This window comes from Cnephaeus nilssonii (genome assembly GCF_951640355.1).
Source record: "Cnephaeus nilssonii genome assembly, chromosome: 4".
NCBI lineage: Eukaryota > Metazoa > Chordata > Mammalia > Chiroptera > Vespertilionidae > Cnephaeus > Cnephaeus nilssonii.
In genome coordinates, this window is record NC_137075.1 from 42,689,842 (window position 1) to 42,706,730 (window position 16,889).

Sequence of the window (16,889 nt, forward strand, 5' to 3'; positions counted from 1 at the left end):
GTAGTCCCAATTCCTCTGCCGTACCCGCTCCCCCTCTTTTTTACAAGCGGGCCCAGGGAGCCGGGTGTGTCTGAGAGCCCCCTCCGGGTCTTGGCTGGGTGACGGGCACTGGTCGGGATGCTCACAGCGAGCGCATCGGCCTGCGTGGCGCAAGAGCCAAAGTGCTGAGCCTGTGCGCCACAGCCGCGTGGGCGGGGAACCTCGTTTTCTGAGAAGTTCCAGGGCTCTTCGAACCCAGCCCCCGCCTCCCCCCTCCACTTTCTAGCTGGAAAGTGGTGCGCCGAGCGGCGGGGGGCGGAGAGAGGAACCCAGACGGGCCCCCCTCCCGCTTCCTGCCCGGCCGCCTCCCATTGGCCAGACGCATGCCCAGGAATGTGAGCGCCGCTTTATAAGTGCGGGCTCCTCGGCCTCCAGTCACTGCAGCCCAGCCGGCCAGCCAGACCCAACTCCCGCGGATCTCCCCGCAGCAGCGAACTCCCCGCAGCCTTCACACGCCGCTGCCTCCCCGGGCCGGGCGCGCTGCGCTCTCTAGGACTCGGCGCCCTCGCTGCCACTCGCCACTCGGAGCCGCTGCGCCCGTGAGCACACAGGTAAGGGGGTCTCCCAGCCGCCACCGAGGACCAGCGCTGCCCTGATCCACCCCGGGCTCCAGCCCCTCAAGGGACTTCGGACCCCATTCTGTCCCTCCAGCTGCTGGGGGTCTCCTCTGGTGGAAGAGCTTCAGAGCTCTATTCTCCAGCTCTAGGTTCACAAACCACTCCTCAGGGCACCCCAAGATTTTCTCCTATTCTCTAAGTTCCCCCTAAACCTTCCTATCAGTTCTCTAGAGAAGGAGTCCACTTCCCCATGTCCTCCCCGTGCCCCCCAGACTACATCTTCTGGTCCTGCTGTTTACCCTCACCTTCCCAAGGAAACCCCCAGATGGTTGGCCTTTGCACCCCCCCCACACCCCACTTTAAAACCACAACCTCTTGCCTTCAACTCTCACTTTCTTCCTGATGCCCGCTCCAAAGTAAATTCTGTTCTCCCTCATCCAGCAAATGTGGGGCCGAGGGGGTCCCCAGGGACCGGCCCCAGGTTTTGCCCCCTCTCCCTGCTTTGCCACTTCTCACCCTGCGCTCTGCTTCCTGCCGCAGGCTCCCTGCTGGGCACAAGCAGCTCCGCCATGGGGCTCACCTGGGGACTCGGTGTCCTGTTCCTGTTGCATGTGTGTGGCTCCAGCCGCATTCCAGGTGAGTCTGTATAATGCCTTTGAGGGGGAGGGAAGAGGAGGAGGTGCTGGTTACCCCAGGCGTGCCCCCCTCCCAGCTCTCCTCTCCCATTTCTCCCCAAGCCCCGACTGAACATCAGGATTCCCTTTCCGTGGTTTCCACACTGTCCCTCTCGCCCCATCCCTCAGAGCTGAGCCCCCCACCCCGGGCCCCTGTCTAGAAAGCTCACCGTGTGTCCCGCTCCTAACAGAGTCTGGGGGAGACAACAGCGTGTTTGACATCTTCGAACTCACCGGGGCTGCCCGCAAGGGCTCTGGGCGCCGACTGGTGAAGGGCCCTGACCCTTCCAGCCCAGCCTTCCGCATCGAGGACGCCAACCTGATCCCCCCTGTGCCTGACGACAAGTTCCAAGACCTAGTGGACGCCGTGCGTGCGGAGAAGGGTTTTCTCCTCCTGGCCTCCCTGAGGCAGATGAAGAAGACCCGAGGCACGCTGCTGGCCGTGGAGCGGAAGGACCGCTCCGGCCAGGTCTTCAGCGTGGTCTCCAATGGCAAAGCGGGCACCCTGGACCTGAGCGTGACCGTGCAGGGGAAGCAGCACGTGGTGTCGGTGGAAGAAGCGCTCCTGGCCACCGGCCAGTGGAAGAGCATCACGCTGTTTGTGCAGGAGGACAGGGCCCAGCTGTACATCGACTGCGAGAAGATGGAGAACGCTGAGCTCGACGCCCCCATCCAGAGCATCTTCACCAGGGACCTGGCCAGCATTGCCAGACTCCGCGTCGCAAAAGGGGGTGCCAACGACAATTTCCAGGTGAGGCATCTTCTCTGATTCCTGGTCTCTGGAGCCAGCTTCTCTGTCAGGAGGGCACTAGCCGGAGAGGCAGGGGTTCCAGGACAGGAAGCACGGCCTGTGGACTAAAGCAGGGGTGCTTAAACTTTAGGGAGTTTCAGGGTCGCCGGGAAGTCTTACTGCTGCACCCCACCCAGAGTGTCAGGTTCAGTAGATCCGGGCTGGGCCTGATAATTCACTTTTCTAAGAAGTTCCGGCTGAGGCTGATGTTGGTGGGGGTCTTCTGGGGACCACACTTTGAAAGCCACTAAAGGAAATGAATGATTTTCCCATAACAGCTTGTTCAAGCCTTAGTTTCTTCTTATACTCTTCTCAAGAAATATCACTTACTTCAAATGCATCCAACCAACTGTAATATTGCTTGAAATGGATACTTTGTTTGAGCAGAATAAATACCACTTCGCTATTTGATCCCTCATGGGGATGTGGCGGGTCTCAGATAAAAGGTTAAAGTAGTGGTGGTTTGCTGCTGCAGCTTCTTTTTTTGGTTAAACTTCTAGGTCTTTGCAACTGTGGCTTTGAAACTCCCACCTTTAACTCTTTGACACGAAGACTGTCATTATATCCTCGACCATAGTATCAGATCCCACTTCCTGTGGCCCCAAGTAGGCTGATAACCGAATTCTTTGTAAAATACTGAAGACTTGGCAGAAGACACAATTAAGATGTTGAAGTTGTTTGGCAATTTATGTTGGTGTGTTATTTTGACCTGGTGACCTTAAAAGGGAGCTCTTTCAGACTTCTAGAATAATTACTGTGTGCTTTTCCTCCCACGCCCCTCCCCCGAACACTCTGCGAGTAACGTGTGTCCTCTGCCCACAGGGGGTGCTGCAGAACGTGAGGTTTGTCTTTGGAACCACACCAGAAGACGTCCTCAGGAACAAAGGCTGCTCCAGCTGTGAGTGCCCGTCTGTTTTTAGGGTACCTGGGGAAATTGGGGGATTCCACATAAAGCAAGCTAAGAAACGTAAACAGTGTTGGTTGTGTGTAAATTACCCTGGGTAACATGATAAGAGGTACATAAAAGTGGCCTTAGAAGGCTATTACACACACACACACATACACACACATACACACATACATACACACACACACACACATCCCCTCCACCTGCATCCCTCGCCCCGAGTGAAATGTCTTCTACAACTAGGAACTCCGGTGAGAGCACCTTCTGCTCCTTTGCTCATTGTGTGTGCTTGTTCCTTGGCAGCTACAAATGCCATCCTCACCCTTGACAACAACGTGGTGAATGGGTCCAGCCCCGCCATCCGCACCAACTATATTGGCCATAAGACAAAGGACCTGCAAGCCATCTGCGGCATCTCTTGTGATGAGCTGTCCAGCATGGTCCTGGAGCTGAGGGGCCTGCGCACCATCGTGACCACGCTGCAGGACAGCATCCGCAAAGTGGTCAGTGGCCTCCAGCCCCAGCCCTTGAGCCTGAGCCCCTGCAGGCTTAGCCTTTCATGTGGTCCTGAACGACTGGAAATGAGATTGGACACTGATGACCTTTCCCCCCCTTTTAGACTGAAGAGAACAAAGAGCTGGCCAATGAGCTGAGGAGGCCTCCCCTCTGCTACCACAACGGAGTCCAGTACAGGAATAACGAGGAATGGACTGTTGATAGCTGCACCGAGTGCCGCTGTCAGGTAAGGGCTCTTGACAAACTGAAATCCAAATCGATGGCATGTGTTTGAAGCCACGGCCTCTGGGGAAATACCCAGTTGGCCACACAAGCTCTTTTTATGTTCCATGGCCTGATACCAAATACGTGTGTGTCTGTTTGAGATGCAAGTATGACATCTATAAATCTTCTTTAAACTCTCACAGAGTTTTCCAAAGTCATACCCCAGGCTAAGTATCTAAAAGAACAAATCTAAAACATCGGAATAATTGACCTGCTTTATTTCAGAGACTAAGTGTGAATGTCAGGTGAATAACACCTGGTTGGAACAGCCTTTTCCCCCAGCCCTGATTTATATTCAGCTATGACAAGGAGGTTCTTTTAACACAGTACAGACTGTCAGACTGTAACTCAGCCCGACATTGTTAGGACGCCACTGTCCCCTTAGCTCAGATGGCCCTGCCCCAGTGCGTGTCACGCTAGCTCTCCCCAGTGCCCGTGGCAGGTGAGTTTGGGGGTTCATCTGGCTCAAGCAAAATCAAGCTTAAATACAAATCACAGACTGCTGGATTTTGGAGCCATCTTTATTAAATTCTCATTCTTCTCCAACATAATATAAAGCCATATCTATACATGAGGGGGGGAAATATGCTCATTGATCTGCTTTTCCCCATGGAGAAAATAATTTTTAAATTTAAAAGTACCAGCTGAGTTTTAGGAGTTCAATCTCAGATGCAAGTTAATTGATTTGACTTATGATATTTTGTGATTCTCTATGGATAAATTCTTCATGTAATAACTTTCACCATGGACTAAGTAGCAATTAAGAAAGAACTCTCCAAGGAATGGAGTGACAGGTAACTAGTCCAGAACTCTGTCTATAATACTGGTGGCTGCAAATAAGACAGCCCTTCTATCGAAATCATTCCAGCAGAGCACGTGTCGCCCTGACCGTTCATCAAGGGACTGAAATGTTATCGTATGGAAGCTTCTGCTTGCAGTATGTTCAATAACCCGTTTCTTCCTCCCTCTTGCTCTGCAGAACTCAGTTACCATCTGCAAAAAAGTGTCCTGCCCCATAATGCCCTGCTCCAATGCCACAGTTCCTGATGGAGAATGCTGCCCACGGTGTTGGCGTAAGTTCCTAAAACTGCGTAGCCATTCTCCAGTGACTAGGGCAGCTCTGCATAAATGCTGGGCCCCCACCCCCACTTCCATCACATGTTGTCATTCAGCTTTTTGCTGCAGCATCTGGTTACCTGGTGGCTTATTTGCTGTATAGAACCAAAAACGCCATTATGACTAAATTACGGTATGGGCAATCGTAATCTGGATTACGGTATGGGCAATCATAATCTTGGTATAGCTTATTGATCCCAATTGTATGCTTTGAGGAATAGAGAGATGGGATTTATAGCAGCAGTAATTCCAAGTTCTTAGACTGCTTCTAGAATTTGGCCTTATGCCCCAGAGTTAAGGAAAATCTGCTCACCAGGAAAATTGATGGTCTACAGTGCAAGCATTGGACTTAATTGGGCCAAAAGTCCTATCCAATTTATCTGTAAGGACAGGAGGCCTAGTAGAGTAACAGCAGTTAGAGTTTTAGGGTACCAAAGAAAGGGGGCACTACATTGTTCCATGGCACCCTACCCCTGGTTTTTGTTACTAGTATAAATTAATCACTGTGCTGAGACAATGTTGAATGCAGTAGTACAAGTCATAAAAATGATTCATCACAACAAAGATAAGAAATAAAACAGGAAAGTAGCGCTAGCCCTGCACACACCCCTCCACCCACACACACTGGTCACAGCTCAGGATAACCAGCCCCGCCCAGGGATCGTGTTCCCAATAATCATTTGCATATCTATTTCTATTCAGCATTCACTTCAGGTGCGGGTTAAAGGAAACAGAGCTAGCGGGGGACTAGCGGAGTTTTGAACTTGAACCAGGGGTTGCTAGGAAAACTTCCAACTGATGGCAAGAGAAAACAAGTTCTCTATCTTGTGTCTGATACAGCTCGGTGTGATTGTAGCCATGGTGCCTGGGCACATGGTAAACAAATACACTCTCCTCCTGTAAAAATATGTGCAGAGAAGGCCCCACGTGCTAAGGTGAGGGGACCAGCACACTGATGAACCTCATGACCGAGTTGGAGCCCAGAGCCAAAAGCAGCTGAGCTGCCTTCAAGCTCACCTGTCAAACGCATGGGCAATGGCTCCCCTAAAAATCAGAAGTGGCTCCTATAAGCTGCCTAAAACTCTGGTGTTCTTGAAAGCCTGAGACTGGAATTGCCTACAAGTCAGGAAAGGGAAACTCAATTGAAATGCAGAGAGAGGTGAAAGGAGGCAACATGAATAGAAGAACTCAGTGGGAGAAAGCAGAGCTGTGCTGACCCGGGCCGGCATTCCATTACCCCGTGCAGTACCCACAGTGACCTGGGATAAACCCCTTGGCTATTAGCCTAAGAAATAGACTGCTTTCCTCCCTCTGGCAAGGGAAGGAAGTCCTGAACAGAGCAGTCTGGAGAATAGTCTTAATGACCACACACAAACGAACCTGTCTCCTCCGCAGCTAGCGACTCTGCGGACGACGGCTGGTCCCCGTGGTCCGAGTGGACCTCCTGCTCCGCGACCTGTGGCAACGGGATCCAGCAGCGCGGCCGCTCCTGCGACAGCCTCAACAGCCGGTGCGAGGGCTCCTCCGTCCAGACGCGGACCTGCCACATCCAGGAGTGTGATAAGAGATGTGAGCATCTTGGCCCCTTGGGAATGTGGAGAACTGACCTGTTCTCGTCATCACCACGAGCAGCTCCAGAGCATAGAGGCTCAGGGCACAGGTTCTAGACTCTGGGTCAGAAGCCTCGTCCCACCGCGTACCTGGTCAAGCTTGAGCACACTGCACCCCTCCGAGGCGCTTTCCTCATCTGCAAATGGGGGATGATAATGGTTCTCGATAGGGTTATTTTGAGGGATTTAGTTAGATAACGCATTTAAAGCGGCCAGCACAGGGGTTGGCTTGTGGCACGCACCCGGTAACCACCAGCTTTGTGCTTTAGTTAAGCAGGATGGCGGCTGGAGTCACTGGTCCCCGTGGTCATCTTGTTCTGTGACGTGCGGCGATGGCGTGATCACAAGGATCCGGCTCTGCAACTCGCCCAGCCCCCAGATGAACGGGAGGCCTTGTGAAGGCGAAGCTCGGGAGACCAAAGCCTGCACCAGAGACGCCTGCCCTGGTGCGTGAGCAGCTCTGCCCCGCTGGGGGCCGGGCGCCTGCCCTATCTGCTCAGTAGATCGTGGAGGGGAAAGGTTACTTTCTAGAGAAACAAACAAACTCCTGCATACTCAGCAGTTTCTTTTAATGAAAACCAGAAAGAAAACCATTTCAAACTCGCCCTCTTCCCAAACATGCTCCACGTGTCAGGGTGGCAGGGTTTCCTGAACAAACGTAGGGGAGTCTTCTGTGACAGATACCGTGTTCGCGGTGGACCTTAACGTCTGCGTGTGGTTTGCTTTCTGACAGTCAACGGAGGCTGGGGTCCCTGGTCACCGTGGGACATCTGCTCCGTCACCTGCGGGGGAGGGGTGCAGACACGGAGCCGGCTCTGCAACAACCCCGCCCCCCAGTTTGGAGGCAAGGACTGCGTTGGCGACGTGATGGAAAACCAGATCTGCAACAAGCAGGACTGCCCCATCGGTGAGCCACGCAGCCCCGGACAAAACCGCCCTGGGGGGTTCTTTTAACCGAATGCCACAGTCAGCATTCAAGGGGGCTCTGGCTCTGAATGGCCCTGAGCGGTTTGATTATTTTTAGTCCCGGTGAACAACATAACCTCAAGTTATCACTTACATAGACCCTATAGGATTTTACCTCGTGTGGTATTTTTAGTGACCAGTATGGCAGCGTAGACCAACCATTTCCCTGTTCTCTTGTCTCAGATGGATGCCTGTCCAACCCCTGCTTTGCTGGGACCAAGTGCACCAGCTACCCCGATGGCAGCTGGAAGTGCGGTGCTTGCCCCCCGGGCTACGGCGGAGATGGCATCCAGTGCAAAGACATTGACGAGGTGAGGAACCGATGCTGCCCCAGGAAAGCAGGGAGCCTGTCCCCCTTGTTCCCCGGGCAGTGTTCCCTAAACAGGAAGCAAACTGTCGTTTCTCCCCTAGTGCACCCTGGTGCCTGACGCCTGCTTCAGCCACAACGGAGAGCACAGGTGCGAGAACACAGACCCCGGCTACAACTGCCTGCCCTGCCCGCCGCGCTTCACTGGCCCGCAGCCCTTCGGCCGCGGCGTGGAGCAGGCCACCGCCAACAAACAGGTACCGTGGGCCAGACGGGCGGGCCAGCGTAAAGGAGGGTGCCCGCGGCGGGAACAACCAGGAAAGGGAGAAATGTTATTGCATCACCTTCACAAAAACCGGGAGGGGTGCATGCACAATCCAGCCTTTAGAATCAGGACTAGAGGATTGGTTGTAAGTCCAGCAGTGGAAGGAGCGTCCATCAGATTTGCAATGCTGCTCTGGAGTAACTTGTGAGCAATGGTGCCGAGCAATTTCAGGAAAAACACATAAAGTGTTGTTACCCTGCAGCCGGGACACCCACGGGGTGGGGGCGGGGGTGAGGGGAAGGACAGAAGTGACCCACACCCTTCCCCATGGAGCCTGTCTGTTCGGAGATGACAGGGACCTGGGTTCTTCTTGTTTCTGCCGTGTCTGGAGACGCTTGAAGGCTCTGCATTAACATCAGGATGTTGTCCTCTCAGGTGTGCAAACCCCGCAACCCTTGCACGGATGGGACCCACGACTGCAACAGTAACGCCAAGTGCAACTACCTGGGCCATTACAGCGACCCCATGTACCGCTGCGAGTGCAAGCCCGGCTACGCGGGCAACGGCATCATCTGCGGGGAGGACTCCGACCTGGACGGCTGGCCCAACGAGGACCTGGTGTGCGTGGCCAACGCAACCTACCACTGCAAGAAGGTAACCCGCTCCCTCACACGCCTCCCGGAGGGCACCTCAGCCTGACCCAAAGAATCGGCGAGGGGATTTTAAATGCTACAAGTCTGAAAACGAAACTGAAAGATCAGGTCACCCAAAGGCAGAGCATTAACTCTCCATCATATAAAGCACCAAGAATGTGGCCGTGGCGGCCCTTTGGCACAGGTGTCCCATAGTCCGTTATCTTGTACAAAGAAATGTTCACCTCCCGACCAGACACCAGCAGACTAAGGCTTGTGTTCCCAGCATGTACAGAGCCGAGAGCATTTATACAAATTCTATATCTATCCCCCAAGAAAATGTTCAAATTTTTGCCTTCCCATAAAAAATACATGTTGTTACCGAGTAGCATTCAGTGCTTCCATGTGTGAGCTGAGCAAGGACGTGCGGGCTGCGGCTAAAATGAGCGTCTTCTCTTTCCAGGATAATTGCCCCAACCTTCCCAACTCAGGGCAGGAGGACTATGACAAGGACGGAATCGGCGATGCCTGTGATGATGACGATGACAATGATAAAATTCCAGATGATAGGGTAAAAATAATGTCTTCCACTCCTCTTTCATCTTTCCTATCCAGTTACAGCATGAAACACTTTCAGATTCACTGAATTTATAAAGTTATAAGGAAAAGTATACCAAAATGGTACATAGGATAGTTTGAGGACATAAATGTTGCCACGAGAACTTTTAAATAAGGGTTATGTTTTTCATCACAACCTTCCTTCACCCCATTTGAGCAAGATAACCCATAAACAAACAAATGACACTTGGCTCCCCAGAGTCATCTGAAATGTTTTATCTAAATTACAGTAAAATTTACTCTGGGAGTATTGAGAACTGAGATGAGCTTATATTTACATTTCACTGACTTAGAGCCCCCAGGAATCCGTGTTTCCTTCATGATGTCCTGGTTTTTAACTTCTGCAGTGATCATTTTACACTGAGTGCTCAATCAGTAAAGCCACTTGGTAGGAAGTAACTGTTGCAGATATTTGCAGTTTTATAGGATGCAGGGGGTTTGAGCTTTGAGCTGGTTTCACAGACAATGTTGTAAAATGCTCCATTTCTTCTCTTTCCAGGACAACTGTCCGTTCCATTACAACCCAGCCCAGTATGACTACGACAGAGACGACGTGGGAGACCGCTGTGACAACTGCCCCTACAACCACAACCCCGATCAGGCTGACACGGACAACAACGGGGAAGGAGACGCCTGTGCTGTCGACATCGATGGGGACGGTAAGGCGCTCCCTGGCTCCAGCGGGCCCCCCGGCAGCGGTGACCTCACTCCGCTATGGAGTGGCTGCTCTCCAGCCCTGGCTGCGCTCCAGTTTGTGCAGTTTTGTTGAAACAACCGAGGCGGAGATTTCACCTCCTGTGTCCCGTTTTCTGCAGGTATCCTCAATGAACGAGACAACTGCCAGTATGTCTATAATGTGGACCAGAAGGACACCGATATGGATGGGGTTGGAGATCAGTGTGACAACTGCCCTCTGGAGCATAATCCAGACCAGGTAGGTGGACTCCTCTCAGAAGCTTTCAGTCAAGTATTGGAATGTCCCTTTCTAGGCCTACGAAAAGTAGAGTGCAGACACTCGTTCCCATGGCTCTCGGTGATCTCGTAGCCAATCATAATATCTTTAGGTAAACGGTTTGCCTGATGGGGTCTCCTGGCAGAGTCCCATCGATCATCAGCATGGCAGTCTCGTAACTTCAATCTTGTCTTGTACAAGAAGGTCTGCGGGACTTGTTCCGCATGAAATACCATTAAGGTCAATTATACAGAGTCGAAATCTGACAGCTCTAGTATGTTAATCATTATTTAAGACTAAGAGATAAAAGAAATATCCTGAAGCAAAACAACCATTTTCATGGCTAATGGTATAATCTGGCTGGAAGAAAATCATCAAACTAAAACTACTTCCCCCAAACGGGCGATAATTCATTCTTCAAAAGTGTTTGGCATTGCAATCAGATATCACTGTCCACCCATGCTGGGGCGTGCTACAGACAGACATTAGCCAGGACAGTTTCCATGTCTGAAAGTATTTCTTTTCTTGTGCAGTTGCCCATAGTTATTTTCTAAGTACAAAAGTTAAGGTATTTTTTTTTCTTCTAAAATGCATTGTTCTGGAAATTTAGAAACTAGCTTTTAAAAATGGGAATATTTTTATAAGATTCAAGATATGAGAAGTACAGCTTTTTCCTCCTAGTATTTGCTCTTATGTGGTCCTGTAAAACAAAGGCAACAAGATAAAGAGCTTTGGGGCCATAATGGGAAAAGTGTGCATGATCTGATATGGCTTTGCTGACCAAATGGTAATGAGAGTCATATTTTGAGATTGGGTCTTACCATAAATTAAATGTGTTCAATATCATTTAACCTCCCTGGATGAGTTTTTGGTTCTTCAGACTGTGATCAAATTTATAACAAAATTCAGGCATCATGTAAAAACCTTACTAAGAGCAAGAAAAATTCCAGTTTGTGTATAAATGATCTTTAAGCATCCCACACAAACTGGATAATGTAAAAGGACTCTGAGAAATACAGTTTTGAAAAATCTTAGTTTTGACTTGATCTCAGCCAACAGACGACAGTCTTTATGGACTAGATCTATAAAACCAAATACCTAAAAATAAAAGAAACTAATGGATCCTACCATATGAGTTACCCAGTATGCATAAAAACAGTGCCGTGTTTCCATGACTTGATGGCCTAGAGTAGAAGTTGACATGTCAACAAATTTACAATTGAAACCCTTCAATGGAAAAGTAATAAAATGTACCCAAAGATTTCATTTAACATTAAGATAGAAGCAGTTAACATTGCATTTCATCCTTAGTGAATAATGCTTTCTATTTAATTTTATTTAGAATGTTTTATATTTTTTTAAACTCTTAAAAATCCCTTTTCAAATTTTCATATGAAAACAAGGATTAAGGAAAAAAACTTAAAATGTGTTACTATTACTGTCTTTTGGCATAGCATATAGACTTGAAACTCCACCGGCCACATCCAACATTAGTGAGTTTTGCATAAGTGATCATTAACATTAATAACTTATACCTCAATTTACCCTCCGTTTCTCTCTCTAGCTTGACTCTGACTCGGACCTCATTGGAGACACCTGTGACAACAATCAGGACATTGATGAAGATGGCCACCAGAACAACCTGGACAACTGTCCCTACGTGCCCAACGCCAACCAGGCCGACCACGACAAGGACGGCAAGGGAGACGCCTGCGACCATGACGACGACAATGACGGCATTCCTGACGACAGGGACAACTGCAGGCTCGTGCCCAATCCTGACCAGAAGGACTCCGATGGTGAGTCATGGAGCCACCTTCTAACACAGGAACTGAAACCGGGGCCCTCTAGGTCGAGGACATAAACGCAAAGTTGAAGGCACACGAGAGGGTGGAGAGACTAACTGCTAACCTTGACAAGATGGGAGCTTCTGACACCAGTGATAACAGTGTTTCAGAGTCTCACCAAACGCTTGCCTTTCTCACTTAGGTGATGGTCGAGGTGATGCTTGCAAAGATGACTTTGACGATGACAGTGTGCCAGACATCGATGACATCTGTCCTGAAAACATTGATATCAGTGAGACTGATTTCCGCCGGTTCCAGATGATCCCTCTGGACCCCAAAGGGACATCCCAGAACGACCCGAACTGGGTGGTACGCCATCAGGGTAAAGAGCTCGTCCAGACGGTCAACTGTGATCCCGGACTTGCCGTGGGTGAGTAGTGAGTTCTTTGCACAGCAGGCTAGCCTACAGGGGAAAGCAGCAAATGTAAAACCTGGCAGCGAGCGTGTCCCTGTGGGTACTAGGATGTCTGGGAAGGGAATGGAGAACCTTCTGACAGCTGCCGTTTTCTAACCTGGGTCTGGCCCCACTCACCTTCCAGGTTATGATGAGTTTAATGCTGTGGACTTCAGCGGCACCTTCTTCATCAACACCGAAAGGGACGATGACTATGCCGGATTTGTGTTTGGCTACCAGTCCAGCAGCCGCTTCTATGTTGTCATGTGGAAGCAGATCACCCAGACCTACTGGGACACCAACCCCACAAAGGCTCAGGGATACTCGGGCCTTTCTGTGAAAGTCGTGAACTCCACCACCGGGCCTGGCGAGCACCTGCGGAATGCGCTGTGGCACACAGGAAACACCCCTGGCCAGGTAGGAGCAACCCCACAACCCCTGTCAGGCTGACACAGGCAACAATGGGGGGAGGGAGGGAGGGAGCGGGGGCTTGACCAGCACGAGGGATGTTGTGCTTTGACCGGAACTGAGGGAGTCTTAGAAATCACATCCCCACCATCAGCTGCAGCACTAAGCTCTGCTCTGTAAACCATAACTGTCTCAGAGGGGAGCTCGCCATAACAAGAGTTACCCTGCAGATCCAAAGGCAGTTTCAGTCTCTTCAAAGAGGCTCCTTCTCTTCTCTCTTTCTACTTCACATGTGCCTTCAAGGGCACACATCAAATGGAAGAGGCCTTAGAAAAATCCTACGTTTCAGCCCTCTAACATAGGTCAGCTTGGCACTTTTCAGTCTCACAGAATGAAATATAAACCTTCTCATCACGGTTTCAACCTTTCCTTCTCCTTCAGGTACGCACCCTGTGGCATGACCCTCGTAACATTGGCTGGAAAGATTTCACCGCCTACAGATGGCGTCTCAGCCACAGGCCAAAGACTGGTTTCATTCGGTAAGATCGCACTCATTAAATTTCACTTACAGTCCCAACGATGGGCAAGAAGGAAGAGACAGACAAAGGGGTGTCACTAACGACCTTTTCTTTCTTCCTGCAGAGTGGTGATGTATGAAGGGAAGAAAATCATGGCTGACTCAGGACCCATCTATGACAAAACCTATGCTGGTGGTAGGCTAGGGCTGTTTGTCTTCTCTCAAGAAATGGTGTTCTTCTCCGACCTGAAATACGAATGCAGAGGTAGGTGCAACACTAGAGTGAATGGACAGTGGACATATCTAATTCAGACTGGCACCGACAATGCCAATTATGGGGGAGTCTAATTTAAAGACTGTTTTACAGACAGGGTCATCTGTAGTTTGCTGTTAGTTAGTTTTGCATAAGTGATCATTAACATTAATAACTTACACCTCAATTTACCCTCCGTTTAAAGGTTTAAGACCATGGTAAAAATGAAATAAGGCCTATGAACTGTGGCTTATGAAATCCTGAGTCTTGTTACCAGTATCAGTTTGCTTAGCAATCTCTGTGCTCCTCATACACAGAGTGAAGGTAAACCGCAGGCAGGCTCCTGCACAGGGTAGGCCACACTAATAATACTGAACATCTGACATGTTCCCTGTAGTTTTGTCTGTGCCATTGCAGCACAAGTTGCTTTCACATTCTTCCCCTGTCGTACAAGGAAGGGAGAGTGTTGCCTTCACGTTGGCATGTTCACTTTCACTGTTAACCTGAGCTGTTTTCCTCTGTCCTCATTCGCTCTGTGGCCACCTAACCTCATGGAGGCCAGCACTGGGGCTGCCAAAAGAATAAGCGCTTCAAAAATGTTTACAGGGACAAGGCCTGATGCCAACAAGATCCATTAGAGTAAAAAGATGGTTCATTTACTCGAAAATATTTAAATTATGATATAATCTTTGAGTCTGAATGTTTAACATAAAATGCCCTAAACTTTAAACACTGAAGGTCTTAAGAGAGCATAGCCCAAATCCTAAGTTCTGCAAGGTCGAGCTGTACCAATCTCCTAACAACAGTGTTCAAACACGTTAACATTTAATTTTATAAGCTGGCCATCTTATATTATGCTTTTGTCATTATAAAAGTAGAGCTATACCTAGGTTGTTAATTCATTAACTGATATTAAGGTAACAATGCCTTTGTGAAATAGTTTTTATTTATATATCTGTGTTTGTTTACTTAACAGATTCCTAATCTTCAAACTGTTGATCAAAAGACTGATCATAACCAATGCTGGTATTGCACCTTCTGGAACTATGGGCTTAAGGAAACCCCCAGGATCACGCCTCCCTGCTGCCTCTTTCTCTGCTTGCATCAGTGTGGACTCCTAAAACATGTGACTTGACTCAAGAAAAATGCAATTTTCCAAATCAGACTCAGCATTCAGCCTCTGAACGAGAAGAGAATCTTGCAAGAATATAAACAATGACTTTGGTCTGCTTTTGGAAAAAAGCAGAAGCATCCACCTGCCTCAGTGGGAAGGTGCCAGCTCCACCCAGCTTTGGTCAGAGCAGGCTGCTATTGTGAGGCCTTCTCTGAGCAACGGACTCAGAAGCCCTTTCAGGCACGTCAGAGAAGGGAGGACTCACTGGCATTGGCAAACAACCACTCCTGACCTACTCCCTCGGGAATAGGGGGAGCAGGGCCAAAGCTCGGGGTGGGGGGGGGGGGCACATACCCAAGAGATGATTGTATGAGGAAAATATGGAGGAACTGTTACACGTTTGGTACTAAACCATTTTCAGGGGATTGAAAGACTATTGCTGGATTTCATGATGCTGACCGACCGGTGTTAGCTGATTGGCACTTACATAGAAGCAGGGGAGGGAGGGAAGGACTGACTTCTGGACTTCCTCTCGGATCCCCACCCCTTACACGTCACATGTAGTGACCAGAATAGGGAGGCAGGATTAAACCAGAGTGTAAGGCAGTGCTGGCTGCCACTGCCTAGTTACACTGGAATTGTCGGCTTTATTCCAGATATAGCTTGTGCAGATGTAGCAGGAAAATAAAACCTACCATCTCAGAGAGCACCGGGCTGCCTCCCAAGGGAGGGGCGGCCATGCTTGTATTTTTATGGTTAGAAAGGCACAAAATTATCAACTAAGACATTCCTTTTCTCTTTTTTCCTGAATATCATGGAGTGTTCCAATTCTTTTGGACTGTAGTTTTGGGTTTTTTTACACTTTACAATGTAAAATATTTATTTTTCACCTACTCTGGAGAATTTGTCTGAAAGACTTCATGGAACAGGAAGAAGCAGAAGGACTATCCATATCACCTTTGTTGAGTCTTCATGACTGTAAGATTGTAAATACAGATTATTTATTAACTCTGTTCTCCCTGGAACCTGGGTTTTGTGTGGAAAGTGAGAGTAGGTATTGAGCTTTATCAGCCAACTCTGGCAAGGAAGGGCACGAGGAAAATCAGCGTAGCGAGCTGCTCTGCTTTGTGCTTAAATGAGTTGGGATTTCTTGTCTTTTCCGGCGGGATTAGCTGGCTGTCCATTTGCAAGTGCGTTGAGATGGCAAAGAAAGCCATGAGGCCTTTGATACTGTTTTACCCCACCCCTTGTGCCTATTTCCAGGGAGAAGAAAAGCATCTACGCTTACTATTTTTTCATTTTTCCAAAAGAAAAAAATGACAAAGGTGAAACTTACATACAAATATTACCTCATTTGTTGTGTGACTGAGTAAAGAACTTTTGGCTCAAGCAGAAAGAGTTTAAGTGTCTAACAAACTTAAAGCTACTGTAGTACCTAAAAAAGACAATGTTGTACATAGTATAAAAATTCTTTGCAGAAAAGTATTCCCAGTAAGGAAATAGCATTGAAATGTTAAATACATTTTCTGAAAGTTATGTTTTTTTCTATCATCTTGTATACTATTGCTTTATTTTTATAAATTATTTTCTCAATGCCATTGGAATAGATATCTCAGATTGTGTAGATACGCTATTTAAATAATTTATCAGGAAATACTGCCTGTAGAGTTAGTATTTCTATTTTTATAAAATGTTTGCACACTGAATTGAAGAATTGTTGGGTTTTGTTTTGTTTTTGATTTGTTTTGCTTGCCCCACCCCGTTTTTACTATTTGCCAATACCTTTTTCTAGGAATGTGCTTTTTTTTTGTACATTTTATCCATTTTACATTCTAAAGCAGTGTAAGTTGTATATTACTGTTTCTTATGTACAAGGAACAACAATAAAACATATGGAAATTTATATTTATACTTACTGTATCCACATTTATTTGTTCTCTATTGGCTTTATGTTATAAGATATGGATAAATTCCATTCTTTAATCAGTATGACATGCATAGTCCCCAAAAAGGATATTAATAAAATGTCACATTTTATTAATGTCACTTATTGAATCCTTTTCAAAATCTAATTCTGTTTCTAAAAAAAAGAAGAAAAAATGAAAACAAAGGGGGAAAACCAGGATTGAAGCATATAAATTCC

General features: G+C 48.4%; 1 protein-coding gene across 1 annotated transcript; it reads left to right on the forward strand.

Moving 5' to 3' along the window:
• The first annotated feature begins 404 nt into the window (after positions 1-404).
• Positions 405-16,657, forward strand: THBS1 (thrombospondin 1). The gene is made up of 22 exons (XM_079769040.1): positions 405-590; positions 1,137-1,232; positions 1,462-2,021; positions 2,883-2,958; positions 3,271-3,470; positions 3,587-3,709; positions 4,727-4,820; positions 6,259-6,432; positions 6,743-6,919; positions 7,207-7,380; positions 7,623-7,750; positions 7,851-8,003; positions 8,447-8,665; positions 9,107-9,214; positions 9,761-9,920; positions 10,077-10,195; positions 11,778-12,012; positions 12,203-12,430; positions 12,600-12,871; positions 13,304-13,401; positions 13,505-13,644; positions 14,609-16,657. The coding sequence occupies exons 2-22, from the start codon at positions 1,166-1,168 to the stop codon at positions 14,614-14,616; spliced, it is 3,513 nt and encodes a 1,170-aa protein (XP_079625166.1). The 5' UTR covers positions 405-590; positions 1,137-1,165; the 3' UTR covers positions 14,617-16,657.
• Positions 16,658-16,889: the final 232 nt, after the last annotated feature.